The sequence below is a fragment of the Rhinopithecus roxellana genome, chromosome 13 (genome assembly GCF_007565055.1).
Source record: "Rhinopithecus roxellana isolate Shanxi Qingling chromosome 13, ASM756505v1, whole genome shotgun sequence".
Taxonomy (NCBI): Eukaryota; Metazoa; Chordata; class Mammalia; order Primates; family Cercopithecidae; genus Rhinopithecus; species Rhinopithecus roxellana.
This window is the reverse complement of record NC_044561.1, coordinates 111,292,718-111,317,557: the sequence shown is the minus strand read 5'-3', so window position 1 is coordinate 111,317,557 and position 24,840 is coordinate 111,292,718. Positions and strand designations below refer to the sequence as shown.

Sequence of the window (24,840 nt, the reverse complement as noted above, 5' to 3'; positions counted from 1 at the left end):
ACCTCTGCTTCCCGGGTTCAAGCAAATCTCCGTACCTCAGCCTCCCGAGTAGCTGGGATTACAGACACCCGCCACCACACCCGGCTAATTTTTGTATTTTTAGTAAAGACAGGGTTTTGCCATGTTGGCCAGGCTGGTCTTGAACTCCTGACCTCAGGTGATCTGCCTGCCTTGGCCTCCCAAAGTGCCGGGATTACAGGCATGAGCCACCATGCCCGGCCTGGGGATGATAATATTTCTGAGGTTTGTTGTAAGGATCAAAATGAAATATATAACTGAAGTAATTTGCAGAGAAGTGGTCACGTGATACATTTTAATAATAATAACTTTTAATAAATAATAATAGATAATATTTATCCAGTACTGAGCACTGCTTAAAGGAGTTTTACGTGTGTTCATTTAATCCTCACAACCACCCAATGAGATGGGTACTTGTTATTCCTCTTTTAGAGATGAGGAAACTGAGGCACAGAGAGCTTAAGTAACTTCCCCACAGTCACACAGCTAGTGGGTGACAGTTCTGGGCCACAAGTCTGACTCTCAGTCCTGACGTCCTCACCTTTCTGGCACGCAGTAGGAAGTAGCCTACACATTTGGTCCTCATGCCCATGGCTGGTGGGTGCTACCCAGCCTTGGAAATTGGCATTTGGGTATCCACTTCAGGGCAAGCTACAGCAGCCACCTGCTGTCCGCTCCCTGGTGGAGTCCCAGGCCCTCTAGAGTTCATGGAGCTGGGAGTCTGGGAGTTTCCAAGGGCAGACGGAGAGAGGGTACTGAGGCAGCTGCCTGAGAGTGGATGCCTGAGGCCCTGTGAGAGAGAAGTCAAGAGGACACACAGGGACCTGCCCCTGGGGCCTGTGGGCAGGGCGTGGCCAGTCTCTGTCCATCCCACCCTGGCCCTTGCATGGAGGTGGGGAGGCCCTCGCCAGCCCAGGGTTCTCACTCAAGTCCATCTACTTAGAAACTCGGGCACAGGGAGGCTTTGGTGTGTTCATGCATTAATTCAGCATGCACATATTGAGTACCTGCTGTATGCCAGCATGGGGAAAGATGCTAGGACACACCCATAAGCAAGAGGCATGGGCTGTGCCCTCGGGCAGCTCAGCGTCTGAGTAGGGGAGAAGTCAGCACCAAATGATGACATCAATGGCTAAAATGACTAATTACAAAGGAAGAGGGCCTTCAGAAGACAAAGGGTATGTCCATCACAGCACAGCTCTGAAGCTCTTGCTGTGGAGGGCAGCTAATGGGTGAAAGCACCAAGTGCTGTGGGAAGTGTGGTGGGGAGGAGCGCAGTGGGTCCAAGGACCTGAGAAGTTGGGTGGCTGGGGCCCCGAGAGCCAGGAGGCTTGGAAGATCGGGTGCGAGCCCTGCCTCGTGGGGCCTTGTGCAGAGTTTGTTTTTATCCCCCCCATTATAGAAAGACACCAGAGAACTTTGAGTAACACGAAGGGAGTTTTAGCTTCAGCATCCCCATGGCTGCTGTGTGGAGAGAGAATTATGGCAGAGCCAGACCGAATGCTGGGGACCAGTTACGAGGCTATAGCAGCATCCATGTGAAAGGTGACAGCCAGGGCAGCCATCCCCAGCAAGGAGGACTGGACCCATCCCTCTGCCTTGGAAAAGACATGTCATGATAGCACATGGCTCAAGGCCATAAATCAAGATCATGTGACCTTGGGCAGGTCACATAAGTCCCGCCAACTGCCTCTGTCACGAGGGTGGATGGGATGTCCTGATTAAGTGTGAATGTGCTTCGTACGCTGTCAAGCTCCAAACACACTTGCTTTCACGGGCAGGAGGGATGCAGTGAACAAAGGCTCCCTGTCAACAGAGCCTGCATGTGCAGGCGCGTCTGCGCGCGCACACAGGGCTCTGTAGGATGGCAGTAACAGACACGCGTGTCTCCAAAGTAGACAAGAGCCTTTCAGATGGGCCAGCTGCAGCTCCTCCTCCCTCCCTCATTCCCTCCTCCCTGAGAGTTCTCAGCAGGAAAGTGCCAAGAAACAGGGTACCTGTCCAGGTGAGGAGCAGGGAGCCCGGGAGCCCCAACGAGCCCAGCCTTACCTGGTGTAGGGCTGTGAGTCCGTCCTCATTGCACAAATCAGGGCTGACCTTATTCTTCAGGAAGTAGCGTACTGCAATAGGAGGGTACAGGAGTGAGCTTCCCGTTGCACACTGGGTGTGCAGGCATGCAGGGGCCTGGGTAAGACCCACTCTCCCCCAGGCCCATGAGGAATGTAGTAACACCTCCCCATTTTACAGATGAGACAACTGAGGCCCAGAATTTCCAAGAGGTGGATGCCGCTGCCTATCTTATTATGGATAACAATAACAAGAACTAACAATTATTCAGCACTTCCTGTATGCCAGGCACTGAGCTAAGCAATTTCCATTTGTTGTCCAGAGGGTGCACATTCTAATCATTGAAAGCATACACTCTGGAGGTTCAAATTTGGGCACCATTCTCATTGGCTGTGCAACCTCGGTCAAGACACTACCTTCTCTGTGCCTCAGTTTTCTCATCTGCAAAATGGGGATGATGTTCATCCTCCTCACGGTGACAGTGTGAGTGGTCATCGAGGCAAGCCATGCCAGGGGCTCAGCACAGTGGCCTGCATGTGGTTTGGGGGTGAACTCCTGCTCTGGTAGCTGTGGTGATTTTTATTAAAACTGTGGGTCCCCGCAGCAGGTAATGGCTCACCTATGGGTGTCAAATGCCCCTTCTTTGGCCCTACTGAGCCCTGGGGAAGGAGGGTAGCAGAGGTTTCAACCATCTCCAATCCCTAGAATTTTGTCTAGGGGTGTGTGTGTGTGTGTGTGTGTGTGTGTGTGTGTGTGTGTGTGTGTGTTTTCAGGGATTCTGGGTGGACAGGGAGGTCACAGTGAATAGCACTGACAGCCTGGAATCCCTCTTGCTTAGGATAAGCCCCCTCCCCTTATCACTGTGGTCCTCCTCCCTTCTCCTTTGCCCGCCACCATTCAGGCCCTAATTCTCCCCTGAACCCAAGTGCAAAGGGAGAGAAGAGAGGAGCTCACCCAGCAGCCCTGCAGCCCCCTTCCCCAGCTTGGCAACTGGGACCCCAGCTCTGGCTTTAGCAGGGTGATCTGAGGCCCTCCAGCTTTGCCTCTCCCTGTGGATGAGGAGTCTAGGGGGCCAGTGGGATGAGTCCACTCGAGCCCCTGGCTCCCCTTCCAGGCCACACCTCTACTGTTCCTGTCCAAATGGCTCTGAGCCTGCTTGCAGGGCCTCAGTAGGATCTTCCCTGGATCCAACTTCCCAAAAGTAGACTGTGCAGTTACTGGGCAAGCGGACCTCTAGGCCAGAGGGGTGAACAGAGGGTGGCTGTTTGTGGGGCAAGTGGACGAACTTGAACAAGCAAGCTGGCTTGTGTGTGTGGCCCTCGTGCCATCGTGCTGATGAAGCCAGGCGTGGAGGCCCAGGCACTGCAGATAGGATATATAGGCTGGCCCTGAGCCCTCTGAGCCTCCTCCCACCCCCAGCCAAGTCTGGCTCCCTGTGAAACAGAAGCCAAAGTCCACACCCCCTAATCCCCACCGCAGACACTATCTCCACACTACGCTTCATGCCACAGGGCAGGGCTGAGGTGGCTTCCTCGTTGATTTCTGCTGTGGGGAAACAAATTAGAAGTGAGCTGGTCAGGGTGGAGAGAAGGCTATCCCTTCTGCAGGACAAAAAACCCAGTCAGCAACTCCAGGGGGTACAGGGGAAAAAGACGCTGGTAGGCAAGGGAGGAGTCCTTAAGGGCTCAGGAACAGTGGATGGGGTGGGGGTACAGCCCCTCAGCTCCATCCTCATGAGGCCCAGTTCCCAAACCACAGTCCCAGTTGCACCCTAGGCCTCAGTGTGAGCCAAGGCCCTGCATGAAGGGGAGGTTGAGGTCACCACCCAGCAAGAGGTGGCATCTCCAGTAGACCTGCCCAGTATGCATAGCCAGTATGGCTCAAGCATGACAGGACCTTGTCCAGTAAGGTCAGATCCTTTGGCACTGTCCTGACCAACATGGTGCCACTAGCTACATCTGGCTATTATGGCTGCTTAAATGAATTAACATTTCAAATTTAGTTTCTCAGGCATGCTGTGCTGTTTCAAGTGGTTGGTGGCTACCATATTGGAAAGTGTAGAAATAGAACATTTTCATCTTCCTGGAAAGTTATATTGGACAGTGCTGCTTTGGGGCATTATAAATGAAAATTAGCTCTATCACAAATTGTTAAAATCCTTCCATGGCTCCCCATTGCTCTGGGAATAAAGTCCAAAACTCTTCCTATGGCATACAAGTTCTTGCATGATGTGAGCCCTGCCTGCAGACCTCCAGCTTGTACAGTTCTAGGGGGCACCATCCACATCATGGTTTCTAAGACTGGCATCCTCTGGAGCTGTCCAGTACACAACTTGCTCAGCTGTGCACAATCATCCTACCTGCTAACCTCTCCATTCTCATTTCTTAAACTCCAAACACTTTCCACAAGAGTCTTTTGTCAGTTACAGAGTCACACCACTTCTTGCGGTCTCTGAGATTTTGCATAGTCTGTTCCCATTGCCTGGAAAACTCAATCATTCATCCATCCATCCACCAGCATCCCTTCATCCATCCAACCACTATCATCCATGCATCTGCCTCTAACACTAACATACACACACACACACACACATACACACACACACACACCTCAGCCCCACTCCTCATCCTTTAGGTCTCAGCTCAAACTCCCCAGGCTCCTGTTATATATACCCATAGCTCCTATACATCTCATTTACAGCCTTGTCACAACTACAATTGTATAACTAATTATGGGCTTTGAGTGTATCTGACCATTGGACACTAAGCCCCACGAGGGCAGAACCATGACCTGGTACTTATGACTCTATCCCTAAAGCCTGGTACACAATAAGTTCTCAAGAACTCCTCTAGGACCTTGACCCAATTGGCAGCCCTCTAGTTCAGTACAAGGACAAAGCCTCTCCATCTCTGAGCAAAGCAGATCACCCTCGAGGGCTGACTCCGGAAGACTCATGTTTGTAGCAGGCAGGTCTCTGCTCGCAGGCGCCTCCTACAGACCCGGTGCCTGGTGTTAGCCTCAAGACCATGTAGGAGATTATGGCAAAGCCACTGATCACCACAGCCCAACCTGCCCATGGGTGAGTGAGGGTGCCCTGAGCCTGACAGATGGCCTTTGGGAGAGGAGCAGTGGCCACTATGTCCCTGACTAGGATGGGTTTCTGGATGGTTCTGCTCACATTAGCTAGGGGTTCAATTCCCATGGGATGGGTAGCAGAATAAGCTTCCTGTCCAGGAGATACTCTTTGAGGCAGAAAATAAGCATCAGCTGCCAAAAGCAGTGTTTATGCACAGTAATTATTGGGGTGTCCTCCGTGCTGTGCCGGAATCCAAGCCATGTAATTACCCTGATGTTGGGCAGTTATTTTCAGCCCAAGAGGTGGGACAAATCATTCCCCTCTCTAGGAAGCCCTTAGTACTCATGAGCCAAGGCTGCCTCAGCAGTGCGACTTCTAATGTAGCTAGGAGCCCAAGGCCCGGCTCTGCACCTAGTCACAGGAGCAAAGTCCTCACCGTCCAGTGCACAATCAGGCTCCCTGCCTCTAGAGTTCAGTAAGAAAATGATTATTATATTAATAATATTTTCTGGCCAGGCACAGTGGCTCATGCCTGTAATTCCAGCACTTTGGGAGGCCAAGGCATGTGGATCACTTGAGGTCAGGAGTTCAAGACCAGTCTGGCCAACATGGCGAAACCTTGTCACTACTAAAAATACAAAAATTAGCCGGGCGTGGTAGCTCGTGCCTGTAATCCTAGCTACTCAAGAGGCTGAGGCAGGAGAATAGCTTGAATTTAGGAGGCAGAGGTTGCAGTGAGCCGACACTGCACCATTGCATTCCAGCCTGGGTTACGGAGCAAGACTCTGTCTCAAAAATATATATATAAATAAATAAAAATAATGTTTTCTTACCAAGCCTTTCATTTGCATCTTGGTCAATTCAGAATCACTTTATTTTATAGGTTCACATCTATAATTATTCCTCTTATGCAGAAGAAAAGACAGAGGGCCAGGAAGGTGTAGCTCAGTCACACGTGGCCAAATTAAGGAGCAGGGGTTTGGCACCAGGCCTCTCTGATTTCAAAGCCCAGGCAGGTGGCCAGTGGACCATTCTACTCTGCCCTAAGGCCAGGAATGGAACCAACATTTCTGGATTTCTGCCATGTCGAGACCTGTGCTGAGAGCTGATTTGGGGACGAGGGTAATGGGAAATGGACAGCAGTGACCTCTGCTTCTGGAACTGTCTATGTATCAGAGGCCCTGCAGTCCCAGGCCAAGCCTCTTTTTGAAGACAGAAGAGTTCAAGGATCTGCAAATGGGACAGAAGAAATGGTGTTACCCTGCTGAGGGATTAGCTCTTTCAGGGGCATTTAAAATGTAAACCTGCCTCCCCGACTCCCTGCTTTAAATCTTCTCATGGCTCCATTTTGCTCTTTTCTTCTTCTTCTATTATTATTATTATTTTTAAATATAGAGATAGGATCTCATTATGTTGACCAGGCTGGTCTCAAACTCCTGGCCTCAAGCAATCTTCCCATCTCAGCCTCCCAAAGTGCTGGGATTTAAGTCACGAGCCACCATGCCCAGCCTTCTTCTTCTTTTTCTTTTTTTTTTTTTTTTTGAGACGGAGCCTCGCTCTGTTGCCCAGGCTGGAGTGCAGTGGTGTGATCTCAGCTCTCCTGCCTCAGTCTCCTGAGTAGCTGGGACTACAGGCACATGCCACCATGCTCAGCTAATTTTTTGTATTTTTAGTAGACGGGGTTTCACCGTGTTAGCCAGGATGGTCTAAATCTCCTGACCTCGTGATCTGCCTGCCTCAGCCTCCCAAAGTGCTAGGATTACAGGCGTGAGCCACTGCATCTGGCCGCCACCTTCTTTTTTTGAGACAGGGCCTCACTATGTTGCCCAGGCTGGCCTCAAACTCTTGCTCTCAAGCAATCCTCCCACCTCGGCCTTCTGAGTAGTTGAGACTCCAAGCACACACACAACCAAGTCCAGCCTCCACAGTGCTCTTGGGATGAAGTTCAGAATCCTTCCATGACCTTCACTGGGACTGGCAAACTATGGCCTGTGGGCCAAATCTGGCAGGCAGCCTGTTTCTGTAAATAAAGTTTTATTGGAACACATCCACACTCATTCATTTACATATCACCTATGACTGCTTTCACCCTACAACAGCAGATTTGAGTAGGTACAACAGAGACTGTATGGCTCACATGACCTACGATATTTACTATCTGGCCCTTTGCAGAAAAGGTTTGCAGACCCCTGGTCTTCAAAGTCCTGTATGGTGTGGTCCCTCCTACAGAGCTACTGCCTTGCATAATTCCAAGGCAATATGCAAATACGCTTGCATAACAGTACCTTGCACTGTTCTCATCATAGTCTGTGTGAATAGAGTGCCCTGGAATTATGCAGTGTGCAGCCTGCTCAGCCATGCCCAGCGGTCCTGTCTCTCTACCTCTCCAGGCTCATCTCTTGCTTTCTAGAGCACCTGGAACAATGGAGGAAGCTGGCTTGGGTCTAAGGTGTTGCCTGGAGCTCAGGGAACACAAAGACGAGAAAGGCACACTTCTTTCCTTCGGCCAGGAGTGTCCACACCTTCTCTCAGTTGCCCACACTCAGGGCAGCTCCCTGCCCACAAAGCCCTAAGTCCCAGGCTCAGCCATCAGTTCGTCGGAGTGACCCATTTATTCTCATGCATTTGCTTAGCTGCAGCTCTAGGCAAGTTATTCCCCCTCTCTGCCTCCATGTCCTCATCTGCAAAATGGGGATCACAACAGTGCTCCCCCATGGCATTGCTGTGGGGTTAAGGAAGACAAGGCCCTGGCTACTGTTAGCATTTATTTTAAAAATAAAAACAAAAATCAACCAGTGAGCTTTTGCTTGTGTCCCAGCCTGTGCTGGGTGCTGGGAATACAACCATCAACACGTTGCATCTCTCAAGAGCTTTAGAGCTGGTGGTAAAATGACAGAGGCAGTCTCCCTCCAGGGAGCTCTGAGCATATGCTGGTTCACGGACCACCGTAAGGCCACAGTCGGTGCCCCACCACCCCCTACGCAGGCAGGACCCTATTGAGATGGCAAAGAAGTGGCTCCCACCCTCCTCACTCACGTATCCCTGCTCCTGGCGCCGACCCCGCCGCTCCGCCCACACCTCCCTGGCAATCTGGCTGGAATCTGGGCCAAACAGGGCCATCTGGTCCTCTCCATCTCCAGCTGTAGCAAGTGAGGCTGAGCCGGCCCGTCTCAGCAGGAAGCTGGTGGCGGCTGCCTTTGCAGGGAGACATTACTGCTGACAAGCTTGTGTTTTCTTTGGCATCTGACCCACTCCATCTCACAGAGCATCTTCCTGACCTCGAGATGGTCAGTGACATGCGACCATAGGCGTGGCTCCTGTTCCTCCTCTGGGGAAACGGGGACAGCCAGACAGAGGTGTCTGCCCAGTGAAGGTGGACCTTGGGCAATCTGCATCTCCCTGGGGGGTGCCCTGGGACTGAGCTGCTGCCACCTGGCCATGTGACTTGCAGTGTCATGTTCACTCACAAGGCCTACCCTCCTATCTCTCTTCCTTCCTTTCCTGCCCAGTGCCCAGCAATGAGGCCTCATCCTCCCACTGCCTCCAAGGCACTGCATGATCTGGTCCCTGCCTGCTCCATATCCGCCTCACCTGGAAATCACTCCCTGAATCCCTCACTGGTTTAGCCACACTGGCCTCTCATTTCCTAAAACAAAACAAAAAAAAAAAAAACTGAGCTCCGATTCTTCAGGCCTTTACACACAGTTTCCTATGCCTGGAACCCTCTTTCTTCCCGTTGTTGGGCCAGCAAACTCTTCTTCATCCTTCAGATTTTAGCTAAAATGTCACCTCCTCTGGGAGGCCTTCCTTGATTGCCCCAATCTCCATTGAGCTTCCCCATCTATTCTCTCCACACTACCCTGCATTTCTGCTTTTGTCCTTCACAGCAGCACTTACTTTGTTGCCCATGGAGCTACCTGTTCCTGAGGCCATGAAACTATTTCTCAGTGTAGTCCCACAGACACGGGGCATTGCAGGAGCATGACTCAGGAATGAAAAGCAATGATTGTGACTTTTGTACAAAACTGAGTGAGGCCAGAAGTGGTGGCTCACACCTGTAATCCCAATGCTTTGGAAGGCCGAGGCGGTAGGATCACTTAAGGCCAGGAGTTCGAGGCCACAGTGAGCTGTGATTGTACCACTGCACTCCAGCTTGGATGACAGAGCAGGATACTGTCTCTTAAAAACAACAACAACAACAAAACAAACTTTAAAAAATCAGTCAGGAGACGCCCTTCCTTGAGCCTCCCTCATCAACACCGCCAGACCTGGAGGCTGACCACAGGAGTCCTTCAGCTCCCCCCAACACTGTCCCCTCTGCAGGCTGGATGCAGGGGACTCAGTATGTCCCTTTGTCCAGGACCCCACTCCTCATTCTCTCTGCCCTGTGCCCTTGCTCTTTCTACAGCCCCGCACTAACTGTGTGCCAGGCATTGTGTTAAGCCCTTCATATCCATCACGTCAGTTAGTCCTCATAATCCAGCTACGAGGATAAGTAACCTGCTGTTATTAAATAACTCCCTGGGATTATTGCTCCAATTTACAGATGGGAAAACTAAGGCTCAGGTTTGAATACATGAAATGATTTGCCCAAAGACACCTGGCTGGGAATGGTAGAGCTGGGATTTTCATCCAGGCCCAGCCAGCTCTGAAGAGTGAACCCTTAACCACTTTGCTAAAATGGTAGCAAACAAGGACCCAGGGAAGGAAACATATACAGCAGAGAGACATACAGGATGGACACAGATGTTATCATGAAGAGAGCCCACAGGGATGGCAAAAAGCCAAGAGAAAGGTCAAGACCACTGTCAATAAAGGTCAGTGTTCCAGAACATCATGTGATAAAGAAGACAGTTGCCAACAGGCGCTGCTGCAGCCTTTGTGTTTACTCTATTTGCAAATGAAGTCACTGAGGCACAGAAGTGAACACTGAGCCTGAGGTCCAGCACCACCTCTGTCGGTCTTCCTGCTGCATCTCCACTGTGGGTAGACCACAGCCTGGCCCTGCTTCCAAGCACCATGGTGGCCTGCCTCATGTTGCCACATCCCGCCCACTGGGTTGCACCTCCTGCATGAAAAGCTCAGTCCGCAAAGACTTATTTCCCCCTCTTCAAGGTGCTGTCAGGACTGCTGTGAGCCCAGCCCTCTGCTCAGATAATGCCAAAGGGTCAGCATTCTCAGAGCAGCCCCTCTGCTCTCCTCCCAAGTCAAAGCTGCCCTGTGTCCCCAAGGCAGTGCGCTTCCAAAATCACCCCACCGAGTAACTGCAACCTTTCCACCCACCATTGCTCCTCCCTGGAGCAGAAATAGTCAGAAATAGCTGCTCTCAGGGAAGCCCGGCAGCCTGGAGCTGAGGGTGGAGACTCAGTCAAGTCGCATGGTGGCTTCTGCAGTGGCTGGTGCAGCCCGCCCCTCTGCCAGGCAGCTCCCCCGAGATCCTGGGTGATGACTCACCCTGTTGGACCAGAAAGACACGGGCTTCCCTCAAAGTCACATTCCCAGGACCAAGCCTCAGGCCCCGGGCGCCAACTCCCTGCTCTTCCCCAGATAGATAGTATCACTCTTGGCCCATTCAAGAAGAGGAGGGGTTGGACAACCGTGTGAAGACACACGGAAGTCAGAGCCCTCGGGCCCTGCTGGTGGGAATGTAAGATGGCACAGCATTGTGGAAAACAGACTGACAGGTCCTTAAAAAGTTAAACATAGCATTACCACCTGACCCAGCAATTCTACTCCTAGGTATATATTTAAGAGGAATGAAAATATATGTCCATACAAAACTTTGCATATGAATGTTTGCCGTATCTCTAAAGTAAGACCCAAATTTCTATCAACTAATGAATGGATAAACAAAATTCCATACAATGGAACAGCATTTTGCCATACAAAGAAATAAAGTATGGCTATGTGTGACAACATGGATGAACCTTGAAAATATCATGCTAAGTAAAGGAAGCCAGACACAGAGGCCACATGTTGTGTGACTTCATTTACATGAAATGTCCAGAATAGGCAAATCCATAGAAAGAGAAAGCAGATTAGTGGTTGCCAGGGGTCAGGGGACTGGAAGGAGAATGGGGAGTGACTACTAATGAGTACAGGGTTTCCTCTGAGGATGCTGAAATTGTTCTGAAATTAAACACTGGTGATAGTTGTACAATCTTGTGAAAGGTCTTGTAGCAAAGACCACAGAATTGCACACTTTAAAAAGGGTAAATTTGGGGCTGGGCGCAGTGGTTCACACCTATAATCCCAGCACTTTGGGAGGCCAAGGCAGGTGGATCACCTGAGGTTAGGAGTTTGAGACCAGCCTGACCAACACGGAGAAACCCTGTCTCTACTAAAAATACAAAATTAGCCGGGCATGGTGGCGCATGCCTGTAATCCCAGCTACTCAGGAGGCTGAGGCAGGAGAATTGCTTGAACCCAGGAGACAGAGGTTGTGGTGAGCCAAGACAGTGCCATTGCACTCCAACCTGGGCAACAAGAGCGAAATTTCATCTCAAAAAAAAAACAAAAGGGTAAATTTTGGCCAGGTGCAATGGCTCACGTCTGCAATCCCAGCACTTTGGGAGGCCAAGGCGGGTGGATCACAAGGTCAAGAGGTTGAGACCATCCTGGCCAACATAGTGAAACCCCACCTCTACTAAAAATACAAAAATTAACCTGACGTAGTGGTGAGCACATGTAATCCCAGCTACTCAGGAGGCTGAGGCAGGAGAATCACTTGAACCTGGGAGGTGGAGGTTGCAGTGAACTGAGATCGCACCATTGCACTCCAGCCTGGGCCACAAGAGTGAAACTCTGCCAAACAAACAAACAAACAAACAAAAGGGTAAAATTTATAGTATGTGAATTATATCTCAACTTTAAAAAAAGAAGAGGAAGGGGTTCCAAACTAGGTCTGCTGGGATCTCACTCCCCTGCCAGCCTGGGAGGTCTGTGAGGTCAAGACAGCATCTGTCCCACTCATCACTGTACCCACAGTGCTGAGGACAGTGTCTGGTACACAGTAGGTGCTCAATCATTGTGTAGGGGAAGGAAGGGGGAAGGCCACTGGCCACTTGGGCCCTTCTGGGCCCTATGTGTTCTGCCTGTCTTTCCCAGCATCATCCCTCCTAACTGCCACACACCCTACCAGGCACACTCCATACCACTCTCTCTTGTGCATCTTCTCATGTGCTGTTCCTTCTTCCTGTCTTTTTTTTTTTTTTTTTTGAGACAAGGTCCCTCTGTCACCCAGGCTGGACTGCAGTGGCGTGATCAAGCTCCCTGCAGCCTCGACCTCCAGGGCTCAAGCAATCCTCCTACCTCAGCCTCCTAAGTAGCTGGGAGTATAGGTGCGCACCACCATGCCCAGCTAATTTTTAAATTTTTTTTTGGATTTTTGTAGAGATGACATTTTGCCATGTTGTCCAGGCTGGTCTTGAACTCCTGAGCTCAAGTGATCCTCCTGCCTCAGCCTCCCAAAGGGATGGGATTACAGTCATGAGCCACCACACCCAGCCCTGCCTGTCTTTCTCTGTCTTCACTTCACCTGGTCAATTCTTACTTAGATTCCAAGTCCCAGCTTCAATGTCATTTCCTCTACAAAGCCTCCTGCAGGTCTCCCAGGCTGGGCCAGGCACCCTTCTCATGTGATTGCTGTGCCCCCCAAACTCCAAAAAGACTTAATACTATTTTATAGTCATATATGAATTTGTCTGTGTCTTTACAACACTAAAGTTCTAGAGGGGTAGGGCGAGTAGGACCACCTTTTGGCTATCATGTTTCTCTATGTGATGCAGTTCAGGCCCCCAGTCAATTTCAGATGACCGCAGAAGTGAATGGAGCTTACCTGGCCTCTACCCAAGCCTCAGAAATGGCCAGAACATCTATTCTTGGGCTACTGTATGCTTCTTCCTTTGGACAAGAGCATTCCCTGGCTGGGCCACAGACTTTTCCTTCTCAGAGAGAATCTTCACCCTTTGGCTTGAACAAAGAGGCCAGTTCCTCTCCTACCATCTCTGATACCCTTAGCATCACCAGGACAAGAGAGCCAAGGGGACCCCAGACACATAGCTATAAACCTTCTCCCTTCTAGAACCTCCGTGCCCAGGACATATGTCTCTGCTAGACAAAAGGGGTTAACAGAGATTCACATCAGCTACCCAGATGCCTCTGCACATGTAACTTACATTTGGCATTGGGGGTATGCAGGAAAAGTGACAGCACACCCTTTAGGATATAAGCTCTATGTGGGCAATTCATGTCTGAATTCTTATCTGGGGCATGCAGCTCCTAGAGAAAGCACTCAACAAATATTTGTTGACTGAATGAACAAATTAAAAAGACGTTTTTAATTCTAAGAATAAAAAACTAAAGATACCCAGAAAACTGATGGACAAAGTAGGCCTGCAGTTAATCCTTTTCAAAATGTATAGCCTTTCTGAGACATGGAGGTTGGGGTGAGGTGGGGCATCACTTCCTAATGTGTAAGGGGACATTTGTGTATTAGATTTCCTCAAAGGGAGGGAGAACTGCATTTAACTCAGCTACCGTGAAGATGATATGGGCCTGTAAGGTTTCTCCACCAAAGCTGCAAAGACTGTGTGCCTTGGACCCTTCCCTCTCTCTTCTTCTCCCTTCCTTCCCCTTCTCTTACCCCTTACAGTGCTTAATCTCAGAGAATGACGGCAAGGGTCCCCCTTATCCAGAAACATGATCTTGGAACTTACGCATTCTATTCATACAACATCAGACCCCCGCTGTATCAGGCCCCTGTTCTTTACTGATTCTACCTCCAGAATTCTCCCAGCACCTCTCCTTACAGCTTCACTGCAGACCTAGCGACCTGATCTCCCTTCCGCTCTGCAGAGCCTGGCGTGCCTAAATAGGCACTGGCCGCCTGGGAGCTCTCCAAGGTATCTGCTCTTATCCCAATTTCCCTCTCCCCAAATGCCCTGCATGCCTCTTTCTGACTTGCTCTTGCTCTCCAAGACCCATCCCTTTCACCTCACTTCTCCTTCCAGCTATCTCTCCTGATTTTTTTTAATAGTCCAATTACTTTATCTCTCCAGGCAAGTAATAGATAAAAATATTTCCAGCCCTGCAAGTAGGAGATACATGCGTATAAACACTGTAATAGCTTCACAGCCATCATAATAGCATCTAACATTCATTGACTATTTTTCCAAGTATGAGGCACTGTCCCAGGGTGTTACATGTATTATCCCAGATCCCTGGGATCCCTCAATCCCCACAACAACACCATGACTTAGGTGCTATTATTAGACCATTTGACAGAGAATTTATATGATTTGCCCAAGCTTATTTAGCTAGTAAGTGCTGAGATTCAATTCTAGTCTGGGTGATTCCATACATAACTGGTATTTCAGGCATGACTAATTACAAGGGACCCTCATTCAATTATAGCCAAGAATAAAATCCATTCCTATCAATCTTTAGTGAGAGGTAACAAGCTGTGTATGAAGGGGGAAGTTCCTTCAGTTCACACCTGTCCCTTTTGAAGCTTCCCTCTGATTTCCCTGGTCCTGTTTTGCTGTCCCAAAACTACCTCTCCAGTCTCTGCCTGCCTTTCAATTTTGGTCTTTCCTAAAGATGCTACTCTGCCTCAGCCCTGTATTACATAGGACATGAACAAATCCTCCTTTGGGCTTCCAAGTGTCTGCCTGGGAAAATAAAACAAGATTTCTGAAAATTTTAAAGGTAACCACACAAGAAATTGAAGTCACTACTTGTATCTTCCACATTATCGATGGAAAAGATAAATGCAAATCAACATAGTATTCGTTAAAGCCGCAAAATGAAAGAAATAATAAAGAAACAAACGCCACAAATCACGAAGCAAGATGACCGACATCCAAATATGTACCAGATGAATAAATTGAATCATTTATCCTCCCCATAAAGCAACAATGATTTGGTTGCCAAAAAAAAAAAAAAAAAATCAACTGTGTGCTGCTTACAAGAGATATATTCCAAACAAAATAACAGGGAGACTAAAAATAAAGGAATGTTCAAATATAAAACAGGCAAACACAAACACAAAGAAAGTGGAGGTGGCAGTGTTACTATTATGAAGAATGGAATTCTGAGCAAATAAGGAGGTAATCAACTTTAGGCTGATCAAATATGAGGTACTTCAAAATGAAATTATAAACAGAAAGCAGATCAGTGGCTGCCTGGGGCTAGTGGTGCAGGAGGGGAGAATGAAGTCATTATCAGTGAGGAAACCTTATGAATTGCATAATCAGCAAAGTCAAATTCAGTAAAGCAAAAATGATTAGCAAAGGCTGGGTGCCGTGGCTCACGCCTGTAATCCCAGCACTTTGGGAGCCTGAGGCGCATGGATGACCTGAGGTCAGGAGTTCGAGACCAGCCTGGCCAACATGATGAAACCCCATCTCTACTAAAAATACAAAAAAATTAGCTGGGTGTGGTGGTGGGTGCCTGTAATCCCAGCTATTCAGGAGGCTGAGGCAGGAGAATTGCTTGAACCTGGGAGGTTGCAGTGGGCTGAGGTCGCACTATTGCACTCCAGCATGGGCAACAAGAGCGAGATTCCAAAGCAAAAAAAAAAAAAAGTTAGTATATAAGTTATAAGTCAGAGGCACAGTTTTCCTAGGAATCTTCAGCACACATACTCCCTAAAGAAAAGATCAGAGGGCAAAGATTTACGAACGAGGATGTTCACAGCAGCATTGTTTATATGCATATCGTTTATAAGTGAGAAATCCTGGAAGCAACCCAAATGCCTAAACAATTGAAGGTTGATTTGGTAAATGATGGAACATCCATATAATGGAATATTCTGCAGCTGGTAGCTTTGAGGAATTTCTAATGACATGGGAAAATGCTTGATATGTAATATAGAATGGAAAAACAAGGAGTCAAAACTTTACATTCAATGCAATCTCAACTGGAAAGGAAAAAAATGCATTCCACACATCCACACTTTTCATTGGAAAAAAATATATACAGTAGTTATGCTATATCAGGGATTTTTATTTTCTGTTTGCCAGTATTTCCCAAGCATTTTAAAATCCATATGTACTACCTTTATAATCAGAACTTCTCAGTTTCACCACAAAACAAAAACCTTCCACAAAATGATAGCCAAGTGGTAAGAACTCTATTTCTGCTCAAAGTAGCTAGCGCAGAAACAAAGTCTCAACCTGGCTGACCCCATGAAGGAAGTGCTAAAGCTGGGATTCCTATATTGAGTAGGAAGTTAAATAGCAACAATAATACAAACCATTATGTTTGGAGAGTGCAGGGGTTGGCACACTGTGGTCTACAAACCAAATCTGACTTAATGTTATACTGCTTGCAAGCTAAGAATGGCTTCTATTTTTTTAATGGTTGAAAAAAATCAAAGAAGAGTAATATTTGGCAATACATGAACATTATATGAAAGTGGCATACCAGTGTCCAAAAACTAATTGGAACACACGCTCCCTTGTTGTGCATTGCCTATGGCTGTTTTGAGGCTCCAGCAGCACAGCTGAGGAGTTAGACAGAGACCATATGGCCACACAGCCGAAAATATTTCTTATCTAGCCCTTTGCAGAAAAACTTTGCTGATCCTCAGGGTAATGCTTTTCAGCTAACAAAATATGTTCAATGGCTGGGTGCGGTGGCTCATGTCTGTAATCCCAGCACTTTGGGAGGCCAAGGTGAGCAGATCACCTGAGGTCAGGAGTTTGAGACCAGCCTGGCCAACATGGTGAAACATGTCTCTACTAAAAATACAAAAAAATTAGCCAGGTGTGGTGGTGGGCACCTGTAATCCCAGCTACGCAGGAGGCTGAAGTAAGATAATCGCCCGAACCTGGGAGGTGAAGGTTGCAGTGAGTTGAGATCGCACCTTTGCACTCCAGCCTAGGCAAGAAGAGCGAAACTCCATCTTAAAAAAAAAAAAAAAAACAAGTTCGAAACCACAGTCTCATTTCACCCTCACAATAAAAGTCTCCTGGTCCCTGGTAGGAGAGGAAGAAACAAATATAAGCCCAAGGTGAACCCTGGGATCGTGGCCAGGAAGGGCACAGACAGATTGGGCCCAGTTCCTTCACCTGTTAAGAAGTGAAGGGTGCACGAACCTCCCCAGAGAGCCTGCTGTTGCTTCTGGCTGTCCCCACTGTCTCTACCCCAAGCCCCAACTCAGCCATCTCTCCCCTCTGAAAGCAGCCGCATTTCCTGTCAAGAGCGTGACCTTCTGAAACCTGCATGGTGGAGGCTGCAGCTGCAAAGAGGATGGTATTTTTATCCAGACCCTGCTTCCTGTTTGCTTGGCTAGGGGGTTTTGTTTGCGGGTGTTTGGTTTTGTCATTTCTGATACAGACTCGGTTCCCATGTCATAACAGAACAGAGAAGTCTGGCTCCTGCAAGGTATGCTGACTGCCTGGCAGCCCCACGTGCCCGGGGGGCCCTGTCCTGCTACCCTCCCTTAATGCTGCACAATCTCCTGTGACTTCCAGATACCCATCTTCTGCCCATGCAGTAGCAGAAACCAGGGCAGCTGGGTGGGCAGAGAGGAAACAGGAGCATTTCTGCTGCAGGAAATGGAAAAATCCACTCTCTTATCAGACAAGAACAGCTAGAGAGGAGCTGGCTGGGCCCAGAGGGGAGCAAGCTGCAAGTTTTCCAAGGCTTCTGGAACCCTCTGTTCCTGGCTCAGAGAGGACCAGGACAGGATGGAGGTAGAGTGATGTATGGGACTTGAGAGCCATTTGCTGAGAATGCCCTGAGCTCTAGGACCTGGGGGATGGATCATTTGCTGATGCTCCCAGCAATGGACAAAAATGCCATGGTCTTCAACACTCATATCCTCACAGCTCAGCCAGATGTGGGAACAGAGAGCAGATGCATAGCAGCATCTAACAAGCCGGTGATAAGAAGAGCTCACGTTTACTGACCACTTGCTCTGTGCCCAGCCCTGAGTCTTGCACGTGTAGGAAATGATCTCATTTAATCCTTACAACAGCCCAAGGCAAATGTGAGGCAGGCTCTACCATGAGCTCCTGTTTTACAATTGGGGATACTGAGGCACAGTGGGTTTAATTAACTTGCCCCAATCTACTCAGCTGGTAAAAGGCTCCAATACACCCACACTTGACCCATGCTTGCTCCACCATGAGAATGTATGAGAGAGCCAAAATTGACCCCAGGTTTTAAGAGTTGGGGATCTGCATGCAGCCCAAAGTCTTCCTGTTTCCTCTTCTGCCAGCGTGCCTAGTGCCAGGCTCTGAGCCCAAGGGATGAAAGGGCCAGTCTGACCTTTGCTCCAACCACTTCCACCCTGGAGAGAAGCCATGACAGCATAATGTTGGGGGACATGCAGTCTACCTAAGCATTGCACCTGGTATGATATGAAAACACAGGTGTAGTGGTTCAGAATTCAGACCCCACCATATCCCAGTGGTTTGATCTCAGATGTGTCATCTCCTCTATCTGAGCCTCAGTTTCCTCATCTGTAGAATGGGGACTATAATCTCACAAGATTGTCTGAGAATTAGATTATAAAGTGTTGACCACAGTGTCTGGAATGAGTAAGGTGTTTAGCTACTAGCTGGCTCTCCCCTACTCCACTTCCTAGCCCCAGCAGGCACCCCTTAGGAATGTAGGGCCCAGTCTTCAAGCTCCAAGACCAAATAGAAGCACCAAACAGAGTTATCTTTGGAGATCTGTGGACTGACTACGAGATAAGGCCAAAGGACAGTTTGGGCATTGTGGTCCGTCTCCAAGATGCCACCCAAGTACCCCAGCCTCCTAGGATTCATGCTCTTGTCCAGTTCCCTTCCCCAGTGAACAGGGCTAACATGTCACCAATAGGATGGAGTGTGCCTTGTGAGTCTGAGTCATAAAAGATGTTTCAGCTGGCCAGGCGTGGTGGCTCACACCTGGGCCTGTAATCCCAGCACTTTGGGAGGCTGAGGCGGGCAGATCACCTGAGGTCAGGAGTTCAAGACCATCCTGGTCAACATGGTGAAACCCCGTCTCCACTAAAAATACAAAAATTAGCCGGGTGTGGTAGCGCATGCCTGTAATCCCAGCTACCCCGGAGACTGAGGCAGGAGAATCGCTTGAACCCAGGAGGCGGAGGTTGCAGTGAGCTGAGATCACGCCATTGCATTCCAGCCTAGGCAACAGAGCGAGACTCCGTCTCAAAAAAAAAAAAAAAAAAAAAAAAAAAGATGTTTCAGCTACTCTCTTGCCCCTTGGATCACCTGTTCTGGGAGAGGCCAGCTATCATAGTGTGAAGACTTAGCAGTCCTGTGAAAAGACCACCAGTGAGGGAGTGAGGCCTCCCGTCAACCGCCTGTGGGTGCCATCGTAGAATCAGATCTCCTAACCCAGTCAGGCCTTGGCCCACATATTGACTACAGTCTCCTGAGAGACCCTGAGACCAAACCACCCAGTGACCCCGGGTTCCTGACTCACAGAAACTGTGAGAAAACAGACATCTGTTGTTACTTTCAGTCGCCACATTTTGGGGTGATTTGTTATGTAGCATACATAATGAGTGCCCCCAGGGAAGAGGCTCAACGGGAGGAAACGGTCTCGAGCCTGAAGGCATCATGCTGAGCTGGGCACCATGAGGACTGAAGAGCCCAGGCCTCCTAGACGTCTCAGAACCCAACCTCCCCCTCACCTGCAGCCAGTCAAGTTTCCGTTAACCAGGGAAATTCATCGCTGAACCCCACAGCTGACTAAGCGTTTCTATTTCCGCCCACAGTGCAGAGAACCATCCACATTTGACACTCATCACCCGGGTCTGTTTCTTGTTCTGGGAGCACAGCCCAGGCTTCCCCACCATGTGAGGATGGAACTGGGTCCTGACGCACCCTCCTGAGCTAAGGGTGCCACTGACCTGGCAGGAGAGGTGGGAAGGAGGTGGAAACCCCTATCCTCAGCAGCCACACACAGTTTTCTGATCAGCAGGGGAATTTTGACCTGCTCTGTTTCCGACCTGGGCCGATTAACCCCTCCTTAGGCATCCTGGTGGTCCTCCGCTCCCGGGAGGTCACCATATTCATGCCAAACTTAGTGCAGACACCCGATCGGCATAGCACACTACAGCCCAGATCTCCCAGACCCAAGTGATCCTCCTGCTTCAGCCTACTGAGTAGCTGGGACTACAGGCACGCGCCACAGTGCCTCGCACTCACAGTTTTCTAAATCACAAACCTAAGTGCACCCCTCTCTCCTGCTCAGAAACCTCTCCTGGCTCCTCTCTGCCTTCACAGTGTTCATGGTTTAGCCCAGTGGTTCTCAGTGATCCCTGGACCAGCAGCAGCAGCAGCACCTGGGAATCTGCTGGCAATGCAAATCCTGTGGCCCTACCCCAGCCCTACTGGATCAGGAACCCTGTGGGAGGGGGTGTCTAACAATCTGTGCTTTAACAAACCCTCCCAGTGATTCCAGTGCACCATCAAGTTTGAGAATGGTGTCTCCAGCTTCCTCTCTGGGCAGTCTTCTCTGCCTACTGCGCTTTAGAAATGCCCAACTCCTCTCTCCCTCCTTCCCCACTCCGCAAATATTCGCCAGGCACCAACTCTGCACCAGGTGCAGGGCTACAGCAGTGAACCAGACAGACACCAGTCTGCCCTCTCAGAGCTTGCAATCTGCTCCCCTAGTCTGGAATACCCTTCCCTCCTTCCTCCAAGCAGAGTCTCTGCCCAGCTATCACACCCAGCACAGGAAGCATTCAATAAACGTTAGTTGGACAGTAAATGAGCAAATGAATAAATGACTGAAGCCACCACCCGGTGAAGTCTTCCTTGACCCTGAGTTAAGTGCCCTCATCAGGGCTCTGCGCACCTCAGTCAGAGTGCCTGCCACCCTCCACGGCGTCCAGGGCTGGGGAGTACTTGAAATGTGCATAATCCAGATTGAGATGTGCTGGGGGTATAAAATGCACACCGGACTTTGAAGATTTAGTGTGAAAAAGATACGTAACATACCCATTAATATTTTTATACTAAATACATTTTGAAATGATGTTGAGTTAAATAATTATTCAAATTAATTTCACCTGTCTCTTGCCTGCTTTACTGGAACTATTAGAACATTTAAAATTACATATGAGGCTCACATTATTTTTCCATTGATCAGAGCTGAGCTACATTGTAAATACTTAGTTACATTACCATGGGCACAGCTGCACCCACAGTCACATGACGATGAACTCTGTGAGGGTATTTCTGCCCATTTGTCTTCCCTCCCTCCCTCCTTCCCTCCCTCCCTCCCTCCCTCCCTTTCCTCCCTCCCTCCCTCCCTTTCCTCCCTCCTTTCCCTTCCTCCCTCCCTCCCTTCCTTCCTTCCTTCCTTCCTTCCTTCCTTCCTTCCTTCCTTCCTTCCTTCCTCTCTACTTCCCTACTCTCCTCCTTCTCAATCCTTCCCTTTCATCCCACCCCTCTCTCCTTCTTCCCACAAACATTGACTGAACATCTGTTCTTGTATCCCCCCATGAAGCTTGGCACAAAGCACGTGTCCACAATGTTTGCTGAATGAATAAACCAATGCTCAGAATGCACCCTGGCCCAGTGGTGACCCTGAGGGCATTTGCCTCCTATTGAATTCCCCATACCTGCTTGTTTGAGTGCAGGTTTCCCATTTCATTTCAAAAGGAGCCAAATTCCAAAGATGTTCTTAGGTAACATGGGGCTGGGGTCAGTTTTCTTTTTGCATACAGGGTTCATGTGCGCTCAGATACCGGGTCCAGGACTCCGTGTACAGGACACCTTGTTCTCAAAGCTCCAGGAGGCTGGCCAGGGCGTGGGCCTGAGCATGCAGCTTTATAGTCAAGTTCTCCAGTGAGAGGAGGGCACGAGGCTGAGCCATGTGCTGCCCCACCCAACCCCCTCCCCCCCCCAGGCCCTGGGAAAATGAGGGTACATACAGGTCAGGGAGATGCAAGCATCCAAGCCCTGTTTGAGGGTGCAGCTGCAGTAAACTGGGGCCTGGGTGTGAATCACTGCAGGAATTACATGCCTGTTTTCTGGTGGTCTCTGTCACAGCTGCCACTAACCATGCCCCAACCCTCCAGACCTCCAGTTTGAGAGGCTGCAAGACACTGCAATGAGCCACAATATCCCAGCTGAGCTGCCTCTTGGAGCTGAGAACGCAGCAAGGAAATTGGCCCAGAGCCTGGCCCTTCATGTCTCCAGTCCTGCCTGCAGCTAACACAAAGACATGGCCCCTACAGTACGGGCCATCAGCCAGCAGGAACATCCCTGTCCCTTCCCTTCCCACTGTTTCACACCTTCCTAACTTTGCACTGAACCACCAGAAGATTTCCCTGCCCCAGGGCCCTTGCTCATCCTATTTTGTTCTGCCTAGAACACTCTCCTCTAGCCCAGCCTCCCCTATCCTTCTGCACAGCTGGCTCAGTTCCCATCCTTCAGGCCTCCTAAATGTCACCTCCTCAGAGGGACCCACCTGACTGGCCTTCCTATACAAACACTGTCCCTTTGTTCCCTATCAAAGCACTTTGCCTGTACCTTCGTAGCATTTAGTCAGACTTTTAAATGATAAGTTAGGTATTTGTGGGCTTGCAGTTTCCCCCTATAGATTATAAACTCTACAAGGACAGGGACCTTTTCTGTTTACTTATAAATGAGTCCTGGCACACCACAGTGCTCAATACATTTTTGCTTTGCAGGCCGGGTGCAGTGGCTCACGCCTGGAATCCCAACACTTTGGGAGGCTGAGGCGGGTGGATCACCTGAGGTCAGGAGTTCGAGACCAGTTTGGCCAACATGGTGAAATTCCATCACTACTAAAAATACAAAAATTAGCTGGGCGTGGTGGTGCATGCCTGTAATTCCAGCTACTCAGGAGGCTGAGGCACGAGAATCACTTGAACCTAGGAGGTGGAGGTTACAGTGAGCCAAGATCATGCCACTGCATTCAGCCTGAGTGACACGTCAAGAATCTCTCAAAAATAAATGAATAAATAAATAAAAATAAAACGGCTAATTTTTTATGTGCGTATCACCTCAAAAAAAAAAAAAAAAAAGAAAGAAAAAAAATAGCCTGTAGTGGGGAAAAAACCCATCAGAACAATAGCTGCCTGGGAGAGGGTAGAGGACTGACTGGGAAGAGATACAAGGGAACTTTTTGGACCGATGGCACTGTCCTAGGGAAATATAACATAGGCCACATATGTGATTTGAAGTGTTTTGTTAGCAACATTTAAAAAATAAAAACAGGTGATATTTTAATGATATATTTTATCTAATCCAATATGTCCAAAATATTATAGTTTTATCATGTAACCAGTATTTCATAATTCTGCCTCTTGACTGCAGTGCTGGTCACACAAATCTGCTTCTGTGATTAAAGATTTCACAAAGCCAAACACACACACACACACACACACACACACACACACATAAATTAATGCATACAAAACTGGCAAAATCTGTATCGAATTGGTGAACCGTATCAATGTCAATTTACTGGTTGTGATAACATATATTGGTTTTGCAAAATGTTACCATTTGGGAGGCCAAGGTGGGAGGATCACTTGAGGCCAGGAGTTTAAGACCAACCAGCCTGGCCAACATGGTGAAACCCCATCTCTACTAAAAACAAAAACTAGCCAGGCGTGGTGGCGTGCGCCTGTAATCCCAGCTACTTGGGAGGCTGAGGCAGAAGAATCACGTGAACCCGGAAGACAGAGGTTGCAGTAAGCTGAGATGGCACCACTGCACTCCAGTCTGGGTGACAGAGTGAGACCCTCTCTCCAAAAAAAAAAAAAAGAAAGTTACCATTTGGGTAAACTGGGTGTAGAGTAGAAGGAATCCCTCTGTATTTTTTAAACTGCATGTAAATCTATAATTATTTCAAAATAAAAAGGCATGAGCTTAGCTCACTGGGGTGTACCATGGGGTCCTTAGATGAAACGCAGGAGTGGTGCGGGCATGCAGTTGTTCAGATGGACTGTGCCCAGCGTGTATACTGTGCTGAGCGAACCAGAGCCAGCCTTTGCCCTGTGGAGCTCACAGTGATGCACAGTAACAAGAAAGCCCTGAAATAGATGGAAAACAGCCCAGAAGAGGAGCAGTAAAAAGAGGTAATCCATGCTAAGAGGGTACATAGTGCCCAGGCAGGGCCTCAGCACAGTCACAGGACTGCAATTTTGGGGGGAAACACCAATTGATAGAATCAAAGAATCATAGCCAGGTGTGGTGGCTCACACCTGTAATCCCAGCACTTTGGGAGGCCGAGATGGGTGGATCATCTGAGGTCGGGAGTTTGAGGCCAGCCTGGCCAACACGGTGAAACCGTCTCTACTAAAAATACAAAAATTAGCCGGGTGTGGTGGTGCGTGCCTGTAGTCCCAGCTACTCGGGAGGCTGAGGTAGAAGAATCGCTTGAACTCAGAAGGTGGAGGTTGCAGTGAGCCGAGTTCACGCCATTGCACTCCAGCCAGGGCAACAAAGCAAGACTCCGTCTCAGGTGAAACAACAACAACAACAACAACAACAAAAATCAAATAATCACAAGAGCTGACAGCTAACACATTTTGGAAATGCTAACACATTTTGGAAATGCTAACACATTTTGGAAATGCTAACACATTTTGGAAACATTCCTCTGTGCCAGGCACTGTGCTAAAAAAGCAAGGCTTCATTTAACTCTGGTACAACCCTTTTAAGTAGGTAGTATAT

At 48.9% G+C, this 24,840-nt stretch overlaps 1 protein-coding gene across 2 annotated transcripts in view; it reads right to left on the bottom strand.

The window, feature by feature from the left end:
- The window catches only part of PPP1R16B (protein phosphatase 1 regulatory subunit 16B), a 119,861-nt gene that overhangs the window by 31,340 nt on the left and 63,681 nt on the right, over positions 1 to 24,840 (bottom strand). For both annotated transcript variants that reach the window (XM_010355354.2, XM_030914829.1), the window contains exon 3: positions 2,068 to 2,138. In XM_010355354.2, coding sequence (XP_010353656.1) covers positions 2,068 to 2,138 — 71 coding nt within the window. The remainder of the gene's footprint in view (positions 1 to 2,067; positions 2,139 to 24,840) is intronic.